Raw genomic sequence first — 20,495 nt, 5'->3', positions numbered from 1 at the left:
GCCAAAGATGTTAAGAAGCTGATTTCAGAGACATTAAAACATGAAAAGAAAATTTGTGTCTGATGCTTAATGCTGAAAACTTCATGTCCCTTCCCCATGAAGTGTGTGTGTGAGTGTGTGTGTGTGTGAGTGTGTGTGAGTGCATGTGTGTGTGAGTGTGTGAGAGTGTGTGTGAGTGTGTGTGAGTGCGTGTGTGTGTGTGTGAGTGCATGTGTGTGTGAGTGTGTGTGTTTGAGTGTGTGTGAGTGGGTGTGTGTGTTTGAGTGTGTGTGAGTGGGTGTGTGTGTATGCGAGTGTGTATGTGTGTGTTTGAGTGTGTGTGTGAAGTGTGTGTGAGTGCATGTGTGAGTGAGTGTGTGTTTGAATATGTGTGAGTGTGAGCGTGTGCATGTGTGTTTGAGCATGTGTGTGAGTGTGTGAGAGTGTGTGTGAGTGTGTGTGAGTACATGTGTGTGTGAGTGAGTGTGTTTGAGTGTGTGTGTGTGTTTGAGTGTGTGTGTGAAGTGTGTGTGAGTCCGTGTGTGTGTGTTTATGTGAGTGTGAGCATGTGCGTGTGTGTTTGAGCATGTGTGTGAGTGTGTGTGAGAGAGAGTGTGTGTGTGTGTGTGTTGGTAGGAAGGGTCTCCATAGACAGAGTTCATTCTGTGACTTCTCCCTACAGGGGTCCATGGGCCCCCGTGGAGACACCGGACCTGCAGGCCCACCAGGCCCCCCGGTGAGTTCCACAGGGTGAGGGGGCTGGGCACCAAAACCTGGGGGGAGGGCAAGGACTATGTCTGGGTGTCCCCAGAGGGTCCTTCCGTGCCCACCACTGGGCCAGGCACACACTAGGCGTTCAGAGGATGTAGGTGAAGAGGGTAGTTCCCTACAAAACCCCAAGGAAGGTCTGGCCTGGGAGGTGGGGGTTGGGGAAAGGGGCTCTGACCTGGGTCTTGTCTCTCGGACCCCATCTCTCCCTCCCTGTCTTGCTCCATCTTTTTTATCTGTCTCTGTCTCGATACTTGCGCCACTATTTCATCTTTTGTCTCTCTCCCCGCTCTCTGTCCCTCTGTCTCTGCTTTTCTTGCGTTTTCTCTTTTGTCCTCTTACAACTTGGCTTCTCCCCATCTCTGAATCCGTCTCTCTCTTTCCTGTGTGTCTCTCCCTGTCTGCTTATCTCTCCTTTCTCTGTCTCTGCCCCTTGTTTATCTCCCTTCTCTTTCTCATTTGTGTCTCTCTGCCTCTTCATCTCTGCCTGTCTCTCTTTCTCCCGGTCTCTCCCTCCCCCATCTCCCCTCTCTTCTCCTCCGTCCCCATCCCCCACGCCCAGGGTCCCCCTGCCGAGCTGCACGGGCTGCGCAGGCGCCGGCGCTTCGTCCCAGTCCCACTCCCAGTCGTGGAGGGCGGCCTGGAGGAGGTGCTGGCTTCGCTCACATCGCTGAGCTTGGAGCTGGAGCAGCTGCGGCGTCCTCCTGGCACTGCGGAGCGCCCCGGCCTCGTGTGCCACGAGCTGCACCGCAACCACCCGCACCTGCCTGATGGTGAGGTCCGGTCACCCCGCCACTTGGATGGGCGGAGGTTGGGGATGTGGGGGGGTTGGGGTCCGTCGGTCCCATCCGGACTCACCCACCCTGCCTGGTTCTGCGGCAGGGGAATACTGGATTGACCCCAACCAGGGCTGCGCGCAGGACTCGTTCAGGGTTTTTTGCAACTTCACGGCGGGAGGAGAGACCTGCCTCTATCCCGACAAGAAGTTCGAGATCGTGAGTGCCCCAAACCTCTCATTCCCCTCCCCCAGAAGGGCTGTCCCCTGCTCCCCACACCCACACCCACCTTGTCTGGGACATTATCCTTCCTTCAACCGGCACTTACTGTATGCCAAGTCCTGTCTCAAGAGCTGGGACTACTACAGCAGAGGATCAAAAAGAAAAAATATCAGGCCAGCGTGGTGGCACATGTCTATCATCTCAGCATTTTGTGAGGCTGAGGCGCGAGGATCGCTTGAGGTCAGGAGTTTGAGATCAGCCTCAGCAACATAGCAAAACCCCGTTTCTACAAAAATTAAAAAATTGACCAGGCATGGTGGTGTGAGCCTGTAGTCCCAGGTACTCTGGAGGCTGAGGTGGGAGGATCTTTTGAGCCCTAGAGGTGGAGGTTGCAGCGAGTCGAGATTATGCCACTGTGCTCCAGCCTGGGCGACAGAGCAAAAAAAAAAAAAAAAAAAAAAAGGAAGAAAGAAAAGAAAACTATCTCTGCTTTTATGGAACTCATACCTCCCATGGGAAGACAGACAAGGAAAATTCCAAAAGAAATCAGTAGGCTGGGCATGGTAGCTCATGCCTGTAATCCCAGAACTTTGGGAGACCAAGGAGGGGCAGATCACCTGAGGTCAGGAGTTTGAGACCAGGCTGACCAACCTCGTCTCTACTAAAAATACAAAAATTAGCTGAGTGTGCTGGCAGGCAGCTACTCAGGGGGTGAACCAGAAGAATCACTTGAACCTGGGAGACGGAGGTTGCAGTGAGCCGAGACTGCACCATTGCACTCCAGCCTGGGCGACAAAGTGAGACTCTGTCTAGAAAAAAAAGAAAGAAAGAAAGTATCTACTTCATAGAGTGGCTGTGCAATTCAGATACTGATGCAAAAACAAATATCAGTGAACGGTTTTGTTTTTTGTGTGTTTGTGTGACAGAGTCTGGCTCTGTCTCCCAGGCTGGAATGCAGTGGCGTGATCTCAGCTCACTGCAACCTCTGCCTCTCAGGTTCAAGCGATTATCCTGCCTCAGCCTCCCCAGTAACTGGGATTACAGGCATGCACCACCACGCCCAGCTAATTCGTTCTGTATTTTTTTTTTTTTTTTTTTAGTAGAGATGGGGTTTCACTGCTACTTAGGAGGCTGAGGTTGGAGGTTTGCTTGAACTTTGGAAATCGAGGCTGCAGTGAGCCAGTGATCACGCCACTGCACTCCAGGCCGGTGACAGAACAAGACCCTGTCTTGAATATTTAAAAAAAGCTGGGCATGGGGGTGCACGCCTGTAGTTCTAGCTACTTGGAAGACTGCAGTGGGAGGATTGCTTGAGCCCAGGAGTTTGAGGCTGCAGTGAACTATGATTATGTCACTGCACTTCAGCCTGGGTGACACAGAGAGATCCTGTCTCAAAAATTAATTAATTAATTAATTAAAATAAAATGGTACCATTGGGGATCCAGAGCTCAATCCACTGGGGAGCCCTGGGAGACTGTGTAGCACAGGCACCTGAGAGCTATCCCCCTTGGAGGTGAGGGAGCTGGGGTATTTATCCACCAACTCCCATCAGTCATTGGGTGAGGGCTGCCTCAGGGGCATGAACCCCCTTCCCCCATTGTGCACTGGCAGAGCCCAACCATCCCAGAAGCCAGAGAACATCCTGACATAGTCACGGCAGCCTACAATGTGAGGAGGTAAATGCAGATGGGAACTAGGTGGCACCAAGGGCGTCAGCTACAGTGACCCTCCCTTTTCTCCTCCAGGTGAAATTGGCCTCCTGGTCCAAGGAAAAGCCTGGAGGCTGGTATAGCACATTCCGTCGAGGGAAGAAGGTGAGTCACCAGAGGCCAAGGTGGGGAGTGGCATGAAAATTGATAGGAACCAGCAGGTGGGTTTGAGGGGTGGGTTCTGAGAGGTGAGATGAACAGGATAGACTTGCCTCTACCTGCCTAGGGATCACAAGCTGGAGGTGGGGTGGCAGCCTCAGATATGTAACAGACAGTCAATTGCCATAGAGAATGATGGTGCCAGGACAGGGGAAGCACAGGGCATGGTGGAAATTCAGAGGAGTGTTGGAAAGACCAGAAGGCTTCCTGGTAGAAATCACAGCTCATCTGAAGCCTAAAGAATGCACTGTGTTAGCAAGCTAGGAAGGGCAAGGACAAGTGTTCCAGGAAGAGGGAATGGCATATGCAAAGGTTCAGAGTCAAGACAGGGTCTGGTGAATTTGAAGAAGAAAAAGTCACATAGCTGGGCACAGTGGCTCATGCCTGTAATTCCAGCACTTTGGGAGGCCAAGGTAGGGGGATCACCTGAGGTCAGGAGTTCCAGACCAGCCTGGCCAATATGGTAAAACCCCATCTCTACTAAAAATACAATAAATTAGCCAGGCGTGCCTGTAATCCCAGCTACTTGGGAGGCTGAGACAGGAAAATCGCTTGAACCCGGGAGGTGGAGGTTGCAGTGAGCCAAAACCGTACCACTGCACTCCAGCCTGGGCAACAGAGTGAGATTTCATCTCAAAAAAAAAAAAAAAAAAAAAGAAAGAGAAAAAGCATTATTGGCCGGGCGCGGTGGCTCAAGCCTGTAATCCCAGCACTTTGGGAGGCCGAGACGGGCGGATCACGAGGTCAGGAGATCGAGACCATCCTGGCTAACACGGTGAAACCCCGTCTCTACTAAAAAATACTAAAAACTAGCCGGGCGAGGTGGCGGGCGCCTGTAGTCCCAGCTACTCGGGAGGCTGAGGCAGGAGAATGGTCTAAACCCGGGAGGCGGAGCTTGCAGTGAGCTGAGATCCGGCCACTGCACCCCAGCCTGGGCGACAGAGCAAGACTCTGTCTCAAAAAAAAAAAAAAAAAAAAAAAAAAAAAAAAAAAAAGAGAAAAAGCATTATTAAGATATTTTGTGTTTTTTTTCATATTAGCTCTTCAAAATCTGATGGAGATTTTACGTTTATAGTACATCACAGTTTAAATGCTAAATTTTATTGGGAATATTTGATCTATATTTAGATTTCATAAAACCATTGAACAACAGTTCAAAAAGTAGATTCAGACTCAAGTTATTCCAAACATAAGCTTTCTGATAACTGGATTGAAGCTCAGTCACTAGTTATGAATTTTTTTAAGTAAAAAAAAATTAAATGAAGTTTAAAAAAAAAAAAAAAAGTCCCAGCCAGGCATGGTGGTGTGCACCTGTAGTCCCAGCTACTTGGGAGGCTGAGATGGGAGGATGACTTGAGCTCTGGAGATGGAGGCTGGAATGAGCCAGAATTGTGCCAATGCACTCCAACTTGGGCAAAAGAGCAAGGCCCCAACCCCCACTCACCAAAAAAGGGAAAAAAATTAAATAAAGTAAAAAAAAGTCCCTCCTTCATATCGGCCACATTTCAAGACACGTGGCTGCCGTATTGGACAGGGCAGAAATCGGGTATTCAGGAGACAGTGAGCTCTGTAGATCCAGTGGCTCACAAGAGTGGAGGTAGAGTTGTGACTTCCGGGTGGGGCTGAGTGTGTTAAAACCCTGGATTGGTGGATGAAGCAACCAAAATTTGGGAGGTCATATGGGGTGGGCATGGAGACCTACTGGATGGAGATGTGGACAGAGTGGATGTTCAGGTGACTCTTGCGATTCTGCCAGGGATCTCCAGGTGGCTGGTGGGACCTCCTCAGAGATGGCGACATGGGAGGCGTGGTCTGTCTGCCAGTGGATGGAGATTCCCCGGGGGTGGGTTCTGCCGAAAGAGGCTCATGGAGCCCCTCACCCTCTGCCTTGACCTCCTCCCACCAGTTCTCCTATGTGGACGCCGACGGGTCCCCAGTGAATGTCGTGCAGCTAAACTTCCTGAAACTGCTGAGTGCCACAGCTCGTCAGAACCTCACCTACTCCTGCCAGAATGCGGCTGCCTGGCTGGACGAAGCCACGGGTGACCACAGCCGCTCCGTCCGCTTCCTTGGCACCAATGGAGAGGAGCTGTCCTTCAACCAGACGACAGCAGCCACCGTCAGCGTCCCCCAGGATGGCTGCCGGGTAAGAGGGTGGGGCAGTGGCTGGCTGGAGAGGGGAGGCAAGACCTCAGCCACCCTCCCCATAACTCACCATCTCTGTCTTCTCTGTGGACAGCTCCGGAAAGGACAGACGAAGACCCTTTTCGAATTCAGCTCTTCTCGAGCGGGATTTCTGCCCCTGTGGGATGTGGCGGCCACTGACTTTGGCCAGACGAACCAGAAGTTTGGGTTTGAACTGGGCCCCGTCTGCTTCAGCAGCTGAGAGTGTCCGGGGTGGGAGGGACCATGAGGGAGCCCCAGAATGGGGTGCCTTTGGTGCTGAGGCTTTGAAGCCACCGTATTTATCGTTACCTGTGACTCTGGAGCCAATGGGATGTGACTTCGCTCATCACGGTCAGTCATTCCTTCTCCTTTCCAGGGCGCTGGGGGCTGGGCTTCCCTGGCCCAAGGGTCCAGCCTCCTCCCACCCCATTCCAGGTGGCATACTGCAGTCTGGCTCTTTCTCCCCTCCCTCCCCACCCAAACCTCACCTCCCCACCTCTTGAACCCCCATGCAATGAGCTTCTAACTCAGAGCTGATGAACAAAAGTCTCCCCATTCCCCAACGCCTGCCTCCTCACTCCTCTGTCGCTGCCCTTCACACCTTTTGGTGCTACCCTTCCCCAGAGTTAAGCACTGGATGTCTCCTGATCCCAGGCTGGGACCCCCACCCCCTTTGATCCTTTCTACTTCCACGGTGAAAGGACTAAAGTCAGACTACAGAGGGAAGTGGGACTTCCCTTGACTGAGCTGTGTGTTTCTTGTCTTGCCTCAGTCCAGCTCTGCAAATCCCCTCCCCCTGCCCCCCACCTCCCCAGACTCACCTTGCCATGCCAGGTGAATCGGGGACCAAGATGGTGGGGGGGAATCAGGATCCTAATGGTGCTGCCCTATTTATACCTGGGTCTGTATTAAAAGGGAAAATCCCCCCTGTTGTAGATTTCATCTGCTTCCTCCTTAGGGAAGGCTAGGATATGATGAGAGATTCCAACCCAAGCCCGGCCCCCCCACCGCCAGGCCATAGGGCATAATTTGCATCTCAAATCTGAGAATAAACTGATGAACTGTGTTTTCGTCTCTGTACTTCTTTTTTTAATTTTTTTGTTTGTTTTTATTTTTGTTTTATTTATCCTTGAGACGCAGTCTCACTGTGTCACCCAGGCTGGGGTGCAGTGGTGCAAGCTTGGCTCACTGCAACCTGCGCCTCCCAGGTTCAAGCAATTCTCCTGCCTCAGCCTCCCTAGAAGCTGGGGTTACACGTGCGCATTACCATGCCCAGCTAATTTTTGTAATTTTAGTAGAGATGGGATTTCACCTTGTTGGCCAGGCTGGTTTTGAACTCCTGACCTCAGGTGATCCCCCACCTCGGCCTCCCAAAGTGCTGGGATTACAGATGTGAACCACCAAGCCCGGCCCTTGTTTGTTCATTTTTAGAGACTGGGTCTCACTCTGTTGCCCAGTCTGGAGTGCAATGGCGTGATCATGGCTCACTGCAGCCTCCAACTCTGGGACTCAACTGATCCTCCTTCTTCAGCCTCCTGAGTACCTGGGACCACAGGCATGCACCATCACACCCAGTTAGGTTGTTGTGTGTGTGTGTGTGTGTGTGTGTTTGTGTGTGTGTGTGTGTGTGTATAGAGAGATATTGTCTTGCTTTGTTGTCGAGGCTGGTCTCAAACTACTAGCCTTAAGTGATCCTCCCACCTCAGCCTCCTGAGCTGCTGAAATCACAGGCATGAGCCACCTCACCCAGCTCTTGATCTCTTTCATCTGATGTGGCCCACATCACTCTTGGGATCTGGCTCTTGTCTCATCTGAGGTACCTGTCACCACCTGTATTAATTAGGTGTGTCTTTTGGGAATCCAATTTTAATGAGACTTACTGGAGATTAGAGGCCTATTTATTCACCTAGGCTCCTAGAGGAAAAGTTGAAAATTGTCAGCTTGGGCTGGGAGGCCCAAGACAGCTTAAACCAGAAGTTTGGCCTCTTTACAAAAAAAAAAAAAAAAAAAAAAATTTAATTAGCTGGGCATGGAGAAGCATGCCTGTGGTTTCAGCCACTCAGGAGGCTGAAGTGGGAGAATCACTTGAGCCTAGGAGGCGGAGGTTGCAGTAAGCTGAGGTTGCACCACTGTGCTCCAGCCTGGGTGATACCACAGCAAGACCTTGTCTCAAAAAAAAAAAAAAAAAAAGGCCGGGTGCGGTGGCTCACGCCTGTAATTCCAGCACTTTGGGAGGCCGAGGTGGGTGGATCATGAGGTCAGGAGATCAAGACCATCCTGGCTAACTCGGTGAAACCCCGTCTCTACTAAAAAACTACAAAAAAGTAGCCGGGCGTGGTGGCAGGCGCCTGTAGTCCCAGCTACTCGGAAGGCTGAGGCAGGAGAATGGCGTGAACCCAGGAGGCAGAGCTTGCAGTGAGCCGAGATCATGCCACTGCACTCCAGCCTGGGCGACAGAGCGAGACTCCGTCTCAAAAAAAAAACAAAAAACAAAACTTGGTTCGGGATGATTTGAATTAGGAGTTAGATGTTGGTTTGAGATATATTTTTAACTGATTTATTGAGATAGAATTCACATACCATATAATTCACCCATTTAAGCTGTATAATTAAAAGAAATCCTATACCCATTAGTGGTCACTCCGCATGTCTTTCCAACCTCCCAGCTGTAGGCAACCGCGAATTTGCTTTCTGTCTCTTAGGATTTGCCTATTCTGGACTGAAATGTCCATTTCATATGAATGGAATCAGGCTGGGTGAGGTGACTCACTCCTGCAACCCCAGCATTCTGGGAGGCCAAGGCAGGAAGATTGCTTGAGGCCAGGAGTTCCAGACCAGCCCAGGCAACATAGCAAGACCCCATTTCTACAAAAATAAAAATAAAAACATTAGCCAGGTACAGTGGTGCACATCTGTAGTTCCAGCTACTCAGGAGGCTGAGGCAGGAGAATCACTGGAGGCCAGGAGTTGGAGGCTGCAGTGAGCTATGATCACACCACAGTACTCCAGCCTGGGCAACAGAGTGAGACCTTCTCTCTAAAATAAAAACCAAAAAACAAAAACAAAAGGAATAAATAAAAATAAATGGAATCACACAATATATGGCCCTTTGTGTCTGGCCTTTTGAGCCAAATGGTTTCCAGGAGATTTTTGTTTTGGGGGCAGGGTCTCGCTCTGTCACCCAGGCTGGAGTGTAGTAGCATGATCTCGGCTTACTGCAACCTCCCCCTCCAGGGTTCAAGCAGCTCTCCTGTCTCAGCCTTCCAAGTAGCTGGGACTACAGGCACACACCACCATCCCTGGCTAATTTTTGTATTTTTAGTAGAAACGGGGTTTCACCATGTTGGCCAGGTTGGTCTTGAACTCCTGGCCTCAAGTGATTCACCCACCTCGACCTCCCAAAGTGCTGGGATTGCAGACATTAACCACAGCGCCCGGCTGGTTTCCAGGTTTATTTGTACATGCATCAGTATTTCATTCCTTTTTATTGCGAAGTAATATTCAGTCATCTCCCACCTTTGGCTAATTCATTCATCAGTTGATAGGCACTGTTGGATTGAGTTTAGTTAGGAGTGATGGAGAAATGGTGTGAGTTGAGTTGGGTCAGGTGGGATTGGGTGGGTAGAAACTTCAGACTGGAGTGAGTTTTCTCCCTCAAACCCAAGGCTCTCCCCCTACTACTCCTGCCACCAGCCCCTTAAGGCCATCTGAATACTGGTCCTCATTCATTGAATCAACGTTGCTAAGAGTCCTGACTCCATGAAGACTGTTGGTGCCCAGAGGTTGGTGATTCGTTCATTCATGTTTTTTTAGAGCATTTTTTTTCTTGCTCTGTTGCCCAGGCTGGAGTATAGTGGTGTGATCTGGGCTCACTGCAGTCTCCAACTCCTGGCCTCAATTGGTCCTCCCACCTCAGCCTCTCAAATAGCTGGGACTATAGTCATGTGCCACCACGCCTAGCTAATTTTTAAACTTTTTTTTTTTTTTTTTTTTTTGAGACGGAGTCTTGCTCTGTCGCCAGGCTGGAGTGTAGTGGTGCCATCTTGGCTCACTGCAACCTCTGCCTCCCATGTTCAAGCAACTTCCCTGCCTCAGTCTCCCTAGTAGCTGGGACTACAGGCATGCTCCATCATGCCTGGCTAATTTTTTTGTATTTTACTAGAGATGGGGTTTCACCATGTTGTCCAGGATGGTCTTGATCTCCTGACCTCGTGATCCACTTGTCTCGGCCTCCCAAAGTCCTGGGATTACAGGCATGAGCCACCGTACCCGGCCAATTTTCAAACTTTTTTTAAGAGACAGGGTCTCGGCTGGGCACTGTGGCTCAGACCTGTAATCCCAGCAGTTTGGGAGGCCAAGGCGGGTGGTTCACGAAGTCAGGAGTTTGAGACCAGCCTGGCCAATATGGTGAAACCCTGTCTCCACCTAAAAATACAAAAATTAGCTGGGCATGGTGGCATGTGCCTGTAGTCCCAGCTGCTCTGGAGGCTGAGCCATGAAAATCGCTTGAACCGGGGAGGCAGAGGTTGCAGTGAGCCAAGATTGAGCCAAGACTGAGCCACTGCCCTCCAGCCTGGGTGACAGAGCAAGACTCTGTCTCAAAAATAAAAAAAAAAAGACAAAGTCTCACTGTGTTGCCCAGGCTGGTCTCAAGCTCCTGGGCTCAAGGGATCATTCAGCCTCAGCTTCCCAAAGTGCTGGGATTACAGGCGTGAGACACCATGCCCGGCCTCAACTAACATAATCATAGTTGCCATTTATTACCCATATGCGAGACACTGTTCATCAAATGTTTTACCTCGATTAATTTAATTATTCCACATAATAAACTTTGAGGGATGTACTACTATTATCTCCATGGTGCAGATAAGGAAACTGAGGAACACAGAAAGGTGGAATAATTTATCCAAAGTCTAGAACTAGAAAGTGATGAAGACCATCAACAGATTTTGCTAAACAGAGCTGGGCATGGTGACATGCACCTGTAACCCCAGCTATTTAGGAGCCTAAGGCGAGAGATCTGGAGTGAGTTTGAGCCCAGGAGTTCAAGTCCACATGGGCAACATAGCAAGATCCTATCTCTTTAAAAAAAAAAACAAAAAAAAAAACGCAAAAAAACATTTTGCTAAACAAAGTCCTCTCTCTTAAGGGAATTTTGGCCATTGCTGTTTTTCTTTTTTTTTTTTTTTTTTTTTTTTTTGAGACAGAGTCTCACGCTGTTGCCCAGGCTGGAGTGCAGTGGCGCGATCTCGGCTCACTGCAAGCTCCGCCTCCCGGGTTCCCGCCATTCTCCTGCCTCAGCCTCCTGAGTAGCTGGGACTACAGGCGCCCGCCACCGCGCCCGGCTAATTTTTTGTATTTTTAGTAGAGACGGGGTTTCACTGTGGTCTCGATCTCCTGACCTTGTGATCCGCCCGCCTCGGCCTCCCAAAGTGCTGGGATTACAGGCTTGAGCCACCGCGCCCGGCCCATTGCTGTTTTTCAAAACTACATCCCTGGGCTCAGCACTTTACATGTCTTTTCTTTTCTCTTTTCTTTTCTTTGTTTTCTTTCTGCTTTTTGAGACGGAGTCTCACTCTGTTGCCCAGGCTGGAGTGCAGTGGCACAATCTCGGCTCACTTCAAGCTCCGCCTCCCGGGTTCACGCCGTTCTCCTGCCTCAGCCTCCCAAGTAGCTGGGACTACAGGCACCCACCACCACACCTGGCTAATTTTTTGTATTTTTAGTAGAGACGGGATTTTACCATATTAGCCAGGATGGTCTCGATCTCCTGACCTCGTGATTCACCCACCTTGGCCTCCCAAAATGCTGGGATTACAGGTGTGAGCCACCGCACCCGGCCTATGTATTCTCTTTCTTTATCACAGTCCACTTTAATATCTCCCATTCCTTTTAATATATATTTACTATTATTATTATTATTTTATTTTATTTATTATTGTTATTATTATTATTTTGAGATGGAGTTTTGCTCTGTCACCCAGGCTGGAGTGCAATGGGGCAATCTCGGCTCACTGCAACCTCTGTCTCCCGGGATCAAGCGATTCCCCTGCCTCAGCCTCCCAAGTAGCTGGGATTAGAGGCATGTACCACCACACCTGACCAATATTGTATTTTTAGTAGAGACGGGGTTTCACTATGTTGGTTAGGCTGGTCTCGAATTCCTGACCTCAGATGATCCACCCGCCTTGGCCTCCTAAAGTGCTGGGATTACAGGTGTGAGCCACTGCGCCTGGCCAACTATTATTATTTTTTTTTTGAGCTAGAGTTTCGCTCTTGTTGCCCAGGCTTGAGTACAGTGGTGCAATCTCGGTTCACTGCAACCTCCGCCTCTGGGGCTCAAGCGATTCTCCTGCTTCAGCCTCCCAAGTAGCCGAGACTACAGGCACGTGCCATCATGCCCAGCTAATTTTTTTGTATTTTTAGTAGAGATGGGGTTTCACCATGTTGGCCAGGATGGTCTCGATCTCTTGGCCCTGTGATCCTCCACTTCAGCCTCCCAAAGTGCTGGGATTACAAGCGTGAGCCACCGCTCCTGGCCTATGATTTTATTTATTTTATTTTATGAGATGGAGTTTCCCTCTTGTTGCCCAGGCTGGAGTGGAATGGCGCGATCTCGGCTCACTGCACTCTCCGCCTCCCGGGTTCAGGTGATTCTCCTGCCTCAGCCTTCTGTGTAGCTGGGATTACGGGTGTGTGCCACCATGCCCAGCTAATTTTTGTATTTTTAGTAGAGAGGGGTTTCATCATGTTGGTCAGGCTGATCTCGAACTCCTGACCTCAGGTCATCCGCTCGCCTCAGCCTCCCAAAGTGCTGGGATTAGAGGTGTGAGCCACCGTGCTCGGCCTATTTTATTTTATTTTATTTTATTTTATTTTATTTTATTTATTTTTTGAGACAGAGTCTTGCTCTGTTGCCCAGGCTGGAGTGCAGTGGCATGATTTCAGCTCACTGCAGCCTTTGCCTCCCGGGTTCAAGCAATTCTCCTGCAACTGGGACTACAGGCACGTGACACCACACCCGGCTAACTTTTGTATCTTTAGTACAGATGGCGGTTTTGCTGTGTTGGCCAGGCTGTTCTCAAACTCCTGACCTCTGCATTTTATTTTTTTGAAACAGGGTCTTGCTCTGTTGCCCAGGCTGGAGTGCAGTGGCATGATCATAGCTCACTGCAGCCTCCAACACCTAGGCTCAACCAACCCTCTTGACTCAGCCTCCTGAGTAGCTGAGACTACAGGTGTGCTTCACCATGCTCAGCTAATTTTCAAATTTTTTTGTAGAGAAAGGGTCTTGCTCTGTTGCCCAGGCTTGTCTCAAACTCCTGTCCTCAGGCAATCCTCCCACCTTGGCCTCCCAAAGTGTTGAGATTATAAGTATGAGCCATGGGGACTTGCCCCCACGGCCCCATGTCTGTTTGTTTGCATTTTACAGGAAGGAAACAGGTTCAGAGAGGGGAGGTGTCTGCCCACAGTACACAGCCAGGCATTTGAATGCAGGTCGGCCTGTCTCAGTTTTGCAACTCCATTTCCATTCTGGTGCAGGCATTTTGGAAGGGAGGGACAATTTATAGAGTTTAATGAGGACTCTTTAATGAGCCCAAAGCTCGTTAATGAATGAGAAACCCGACCCTGTAAATGAAAGGTTAATTGACAAAGGTGTGAGAAGGGAATTCTGGGCCTTGCTAAGCTCCTTGTGTTTATTCAGCATCAGTGCCAGCACCCCGGCGGCTGCCCGGAAAACCCCCAGCTGATTTGCATATTTAGCAGCCATAATTAGTCACACTGCTAGTGCTCCCTGAGCAATTACTGACACACAGTGTTCCAGCTAGGGGCAGAGTGGGGTGGCCAGAGTGGGGGCTGCCTGTGGCTTTATACAGAGATGGTTGTGGTTTGGGGGCGGAGGAGAGGGCGGATATGGTAGGGGAGTTTATTTGTTTAGGAGTTGGGGTCTTGCTCTGTCACCAAGCTGGAACGCAGTGGTGCGATCATGGCTCACTGCAGCTTCAACCTCCCCTGCTCAAGTGATCCTCCTGTCTCAGCCTCCAGAGTAGCTGGGACCATAGGTACATCCCCCAACTCCTAACTAATTGTTTTTAATTTTTTTTTTAGAGACAGGGTCCTGTTCTGTCACCCAAGCTGAAGTTCAGTGGCTAGATCATAGCTTACTGCAGCCTCAAATTCCTGGCTTTAAGCAATCCTCCTGCCTCAGCCTCCCTAATAGCTGGGACTACAGGTGCGCACTACCATGCCCGGCTAATTCTTTCGTTGTTGTTGTTGTTGCTGTTGTTGTTGTTTTTGAGACAGGGTCTCATTCTGTTGCCCAGGCTGGAGTAGAGCCTCAACATCCCAGGCTCAAGAGATCCTCATATCTCAGCCTCCTGAGCAGCTGGGACCACAGGCTCATGCCACCACACCTACCTAATTTTTAGATCTTTTGTAGAGACAAAGGCTCACTATGTTGCCCAGGCTGGTCTGGAACTCCTGAGCTCAAGCAATTTTCCTGCCTCAGCCTCTCAAAGTGCTGGGATGACAAGTGTGAGCCAGGGGGCTGGGCCTAGCAGGGAATTTTACACATGCATACTCATAGCTTTTTTGTTTTGTTTGAGATGAAGTCTCGCTGTGTTGCCCAGGCTGGAGTGCAGTGGCACAATGTTGGCTCACTGCAACCTCTGCCTCCCGGGTTCAAGCAATTCCCCTGAGTCAGCCTCCTGAGTAGCTGGGACTACAGGTGTGTGCCACCACGCCTGGCTTTTTTTTTTTTTTTTTTTTTTGTATTTCTATTAGAGACGGGGTTTTGCAATGTTGGCCAGGCTAGTCTCAAACTCCTGACCTCAGACAATCCGCCCACCTTGACCTCTCAAAGTGCTGGTATTATAGGCATGAGCCACCATGCCTGGCCACAACTTTGATGGGGACACTCACACACAATTACATATCAGAACCAAGGACTCTCAAAGTTAGACTTCTCTCTTGTCACCCCTGCCACAGCTGCAGGTCATGTACCAAACCCCCATACACACACATCCTCAGCCAGGTTCAGACACACTGGCACCAATAGCAGGGCACACACACACCGTCACACACACCCAGCTGTGAAAGGAAAATTTCATCTTGGGGCTCCAAACTCAACCGTGGCAAAAGGGAAAAGTGAAGCTTGGGAACTGAGTCAGGCGAAAACTGCTTTCCTTTTGTTCCCAAGCAGATAGCTGTAATTTCACTTGCTTACTTTGTCTTACGTAAAATGTAGATGTACTGAGCTGGAGCTGATTGCATAATCAACGTTTCCTCTACCCCCCTCTTTTCATATGTAAAAGGCAGATTCACTAAGCGGTAATCAAAGCCTCACGAGAATGAAAACACTTGCCTCATCGCCTACTCTCGCCCCTGCTGTTTTTCCCTTCCTCCTTCCTCCTTTTTGCTTTTTCCCCTTAAAATTGTTTTCATTTTTTTCTTTCCTTTGAGATGGACTCTCGCTCTGTCACCCAGGCTGGAGTGCAATGATGTGATCTCAGTTCGCTGCAACCTCCGCCTCCCGAGTTCAAGCGATTCTCATACCTGAGCCTCTCAAGTAGCTGGGATTACCGGCACATGCTGCCACGACCGGCTAATTTTTTGTATTTTTAGTAGAGATGGGGTTTCACCATGTTGGCCAGGCTGGTCTTGAATTCCTGGCCTCAAGTGATCTGCCTGCCTTGACCTCCCAAAGTGCTGGGATTACAGGTGTGAGCCATTGTGCCCACCCTAATTTTTTTTCTTAAAAAAATGTCTTTTTGGAGATAGGGTCTCGCTGTGTTGCCCAGGCTGAAGTGCAATGGTGCCATCAGAGCTCACTACAGCCTTGAACTCCCAGGCTCAAGTGATCCTTCCACCTCTGCCTCCCAAAGCACTGGGATTGCAGGCATGAACCACTGCATCCAGTCCCCTTTAAATAGTGAAGTCCTCAAAACTCTCTTCGGACAAAGCACAGGCCGCAGATCCTACTGTAACTTGTGTTTCTTTTTCCCAGGCGTGTCCTTAACCTTGGCGAAATCAACCTCTAAATTGCTTGAGATCTGCCTCTGTTACTTATTCGTTTACAACACACACCCAGAGTCCCCTTCACACACACACACTGGTGTTCAGAAATCCATTTGCAGAGACAAGCCACACCTGGAGAGAGAGACTGTCGTTGTCATACACAAAACTACTGCATCATGAGGCCTGGCTGGCACATGTTAGACCTGGAAAACTGCAGCCTCACATGAAGACATGCCATTGACACATGAAGCTACATACAAGAGCCTGGTTAGGCCGGGCGCGGTGGCTCACGCCTGTAATCCCAGCAGTTTGGGAGGCCGAGGCGGACGGATCACAAGGTCAGGAGATCGAGACCATGGTGAAACCCCGTCTCTACTAAAAATAGAAAAAATTAGCCGGCGCAGTGGCGGGCTCCTGTAGTCCCAGCTACTAGGGAGGCTGAGGCAGGAGAATGGCGTGAACCCGGGAGGCGGAGCTTGCAGTGAGCCGAGATTGCGCCACTGCACTCCAGCCTGGGCGACAGAGCAAGACTCCGTCTCAAAAAAAAAAAAAAAAAAAAAAAAAAAAGAGCCTGGTTAAACTGGCTTGTAGGCCAGGCGCGGTGGCTCACGCTTGTAATCCCAGCACTTTGGGGAGCTGAGGCTGGCAGATCACCTGAGGTCAGGAGTTCGAGACCAGCCTGGTGGACATGCTGAAACCCCATCTCTACTAAAAATACAAAAATTAGTGAGGTATGGTGGTGCGCACACCTATAATCCCAGCTACTCGGGAAGCTGAGGCAGGAGAATCGCTTGAACCCAGGAGGTGGAAGTTGCAGCGAGCCGAGGTTGCACCACTGCACTCCAGCCTGGGCAACGGAGTGAGACTCCATCTCAAAAATGACAACAAAAAACCCCCCAAAAAACTGGCTTGTAGACATATCAGAGGTCCCATCCCAGCACACATAACATTTAACAAATATTTATTCAGCACCTACTATGCTCCAGGCACTAGAGTGCAATGGCATAGGCTCTGGGGAGACAGCCATGAAACAAAGATCTTTGCCCTGCTGGAGTTAACACTTTAGGATGGTTGACAGGCAGTAAGCAAATATATATATATAAATTATATATATAAATTTATATAAAAATAAATAATATATAAATGTTTATATAAATTATATATATATATATATATATATATATATATATATATATAGGCGGTGCTGTGAAGCAAAGCTAGGGGAGTCCAGGGGCGGTGGCTCAAGCCTGTAATCCTAGTGCTTTGGGAGGCCAAGGCGGGAGGATCGCTTGAGGCCCGGAGTTCGAGATCAGTCCTGGCAACATAGTGAGACCCTGTTTCTATAGCAACTTAAAACGTTAGCCAGGCATAATGCTGTGTGCCTGTAGTCCCAGCTACTAGAGAGGCTGAGGCAACAGTATTGCTTGAGCCCAGGAGGGCGAGGCTGCAGTGAGCCATGACTGTGCCACTGCACTCCAGCCTGGATGATAGAATGAGACCCTGTCAAAGACATATTTGTAATTCCCAAGTGCATAGCAGAACTATTTACAATAACTGGCCAGGCACGGTGGCTCATGCCTGTAATCCCAGCACTTTGGGAAGTCAAGGAGGCCAGATCATCTGAGGTCAGGAGTTTGAGACCAGCCTGGCCAACATGGTGAAAACCCGTCTCTACTAAAAATACAAAAATTAGTTGCGCATGGCGGTGTGCACCTGCAATCCTAGCTACTCAGGAGGCTGAGGCAGGAGAATCGCTTGAACCTGGGAGGTGGAGGCCTCAGTGAGCTGAGATCGTGCCACTGCACTCCACCCTGGGTGACAGAGTGAGACTCCGTCTCAAAAAAATAATTAATTAATACATAAATAGAAAATAATAGAGAGAATTCTTATCATGAACTCTCACCTATTCACACACCCACCTGAGAAATAACGCTTTGCACATAACTGATGCCCCTTGTATACATTTATCCGACTGCATCTCTTTCTTTCCCTTACCAACTGTATCCAAATGTGTATGTTAAATATACATAACATAGGGCCGGGCTCGATGGCTCACGCCCAGCACGTTGGGAGGCTGAGGCGGGCAGATCACGAGGTCAAAAGATTGAGACCATCCTGGCCAACATGGTAAAGCCCTGTCTCTACCAAAAAAACAAAAATTAGCTGGACATGGTGGTGTGCACCTGTAGTCCCAGCTACACGGGAGGCTGAGGCAGGAGAATTGCTTGAACTCGGGAGGTGGAGGTTGTAGTGAGCTGAGATGGTGCCACTGCACTCCAGCCTGGTGACAAAGGGAGACTCCATTAAAAAAAAAAAAATATATATATATGTATATATATGTATATATGTGTATATATGTATTATATATGTGTATATATGTGTGTATATATACACACACACATATAATATACACACACATATGTACATAACATTTTTCCATTGTAATTATTTTTAAGTGTATAGTCCAGGGGCTTGAGTATGTTCGCATTATTGTGCAACCATCACCACCACTCATCTCCAGAATGTGCTCATCTTCCCAGACTGAACTACTGTCCCCATGAAACACTCATTCCCCATTGTCCCACCCCTCTGAGTGTGGGAATGGCTGTTCCCAGAATGCTTTTCCGAATGTACTGCGTATGGACTGCCGTATCCATGGATGACACACATGATTTGGCAGATTTTTAAATCATCTCTAGCTGGTTCAATGTTGAACATGTTCTTTTGCAACTTGCTTTGTTAGCTCAACTGGAGGCTTTGCCTCTCATTGTAGATACAAGTATCTCTCTCTCTTTCTCTCTTTTTTTTTTTTTTTGAGACGGAGTCTTGCTCTGTCGCCCAGGCTGGAGTGCAGTGGCCAGATCTCGGCTCACTGCAAGCTCCGCCTCCCGGGTTTACGCCATTCTCCTGCCTCAGCCGCCCGAGTAGCTGGGACTACAGGCACCCGCCACCACGCCCGGCTAGTTTTTTTGTAATTTTTAGTAGAGACGGGGTTTCACCGTGTTAGCCAGGATGGTCTCGATCTCCTGACCTCGTGGTCCACCCATCTCAGCCTCCCAAAGTGCTGGGATTACAGGCTTGAGTCACCGCACCCGGCGTCTCTTTGTTTTTTTACGAAACAGGGTCTTGCTCTGTTGCCCAGGCTGGGGTGCAGCGGTGCCATCATAGCTCACTGCAGCCTTCAACTCCTGGGCTCAAGTGATTCTCCCACCTCATCCTCCCAAGTAGAAGGCGCAAATCACCATGCCCAGCTAGTTTTATTATTATTATTATTATTATTATTATTATTATTATTATTATTTTACAGAAAGGCAGTCTTGCCCTGTTGCCCAGGCTGGTTTGGAACTCCTGGACTCAACCCAGAGTCTCACTCTGCTCCCCAGGCTGGAGTGCAGTGGCATGATCTCGGCTCACTGCAACCTCTGTCCCTGGATTCAAGTGATTCTCCTGCCCCAGTCTCCCGAGTAGCTGGGACTACAGGCACACACCACCAAGCTCGACTAACTTTTTTTGTATTTTTAGTAAAGATAGGGTTTCGTCATGTTGGTCAGGCTCGTCTAACACTCCTGGCCTCAAGTGATCCATATGCCTTGGCCTCCCAAAATGCTGGGATCACATGCAAGAGCCACCATACCTGGCCACAGCTGGCTTTTTCAGAGCCGCAAATCCAGTGCAGCCTGGGCCAGGCATCAGTGCTTCATCTCTCCTTGCAGCTTAAATGGAGGGGTCCAGGCCTCTACTACAAGATGGGAAAGGAGGCTGCACAGAGACATGGGCTTGAATCCTAGCTCCTCCGCCTCCTTGCTGTGTGACCTCAGGCAAGTTGCTTCACCTTTCTGAATGTCACTTTCCTCCCCTGTGAAATCCTTCCAAGGATGATTGCCTGAGGCCAGGAGGTCGAGGCTGCAGTGAGCCATGATCGCACCACTGCACTCCAGCCTGGGTGACAGAGCAAGATTCTGTCCCCCCCCCCAAAAAAAAAAAGACCAGGCCTGGTGACTCATACCTGTAATCCCAACCCTTTAGGAGGCCAAGGCAAGTTGATCACTTGAGCCCAGGAGTTCAAGACCAGACCAGCCTGGGCAACATGGTAAAACCCCATCTCTACAAAAAAAATACAAAAATTAGCTGGGCATGGTGTTGGTGCGCACTTGTAGTACCAGCCACTTGGAAGGCTGAGGTAGAAGGATCACCTGAGCCTGGGGAGGTTGAGGCTACAATGAGCTGTGATTGTGCTACCGCACTCCAGCCTGGGTGACAGAGTGAGACCCCGTCTCAGAAAAAGAAAGAAAGGGGCCGGGCTTGGTGGCTGTAATCCCAGTACTTTGGGAGGCCTGAGGTGGGCAGATCAATTGAAGTCAGGAGTTTGAGACTAGCCTGGCCAACGTGGAGAAACCCTGTCTCTATTAAAAATATAAAAATTAGCCAGGCGTGGTGGTGCATGCCTGTAATCCCAGCTACTCAGGAGGCCGAGGCAGGAGAATCGCTTGAACCCAGGAGGCAGAGGTTGCAGTGTGCCGAGATTTCGCCACTGCACTCCAGCCTGGGCGACAGAGTAAGACTCCATCTCAAAAAAGAAAAGAAAAGAAAAGGTAGGAAGGAAGGAAGAAAAAGGAAAGAAAGAGGGAGGGAGGGAGAGAGGAAGGAAGGAAGGAAGGAAGGAAAGAAAGGAAAGGAAGAAAGAAAGAAAGAAAGAAAG

At 49.5% G+C, this 20,495-nt stretch overlaps 1 protein-coding gene across 1 annotated transcript in view; it reads left to right on the top strand.

Annotated features, from left to right (window-relative positions):
- Nucleotides 1-6,845, top strand: part of COL5A3 (collagen type V alpha 3 chain) — a 51,659-nt gene extending 44,814 nt beyond the window's left edge. The window contains exons 62-67 of the mRNA XM_028840250.2: nucleotides 662-715; nucleotides 1,310-1,520; nucleotides 1,630-1,742; nucleotides 3,491-3,559; nucleotides 5,520-5,759; nucleotides 5,853-6,845. Of these exons, the coding sequence (XP_028696083.2) occupies nucleotides 662-715; nucleotides 1,310-1,520; nucleotides 1,630-1,742; nucleotides 3,491-3,559; nucleotides 5,520-5,759; nucleotides 5,853-5,999 (834 nt within the window). The 3' untranslated portion in view covers nucleotides 6,000-6,845. The remainder of the gene's footprint in view (nucleotides 1-661; nucleotides 716-1,309; nucleotides 1,521-1,629; nucleotides 1,743-3,490; nucleotides 3,560-5,519; nucleotides 5,760-5,852) is intronic.
- Nucleotides 6,846-20,495: the final 13,650 nt, after the last annotated feature.

The sequence above is a fragment of the Macaca mulatta genome, chromosome 19 (genome assembly GCF_049350105.2).
Source record: "Macaca mulatta isolate MMU2019108-1 chromosome 19, T2T-MMU8v2.0, whole genome shotgun sequence".
NCBI classification, from domain to species: Eukaryota; Metazoa; Chordata; class Mammalia; order Primates; family Cercopithecidae; genus Macaca; species Macaca mulatta.
The sequence above is the reverse complement of the archived record's forward strand: the minus strand, read 5'-3'. Positions and strand labels throughout refer to the sequence as shown.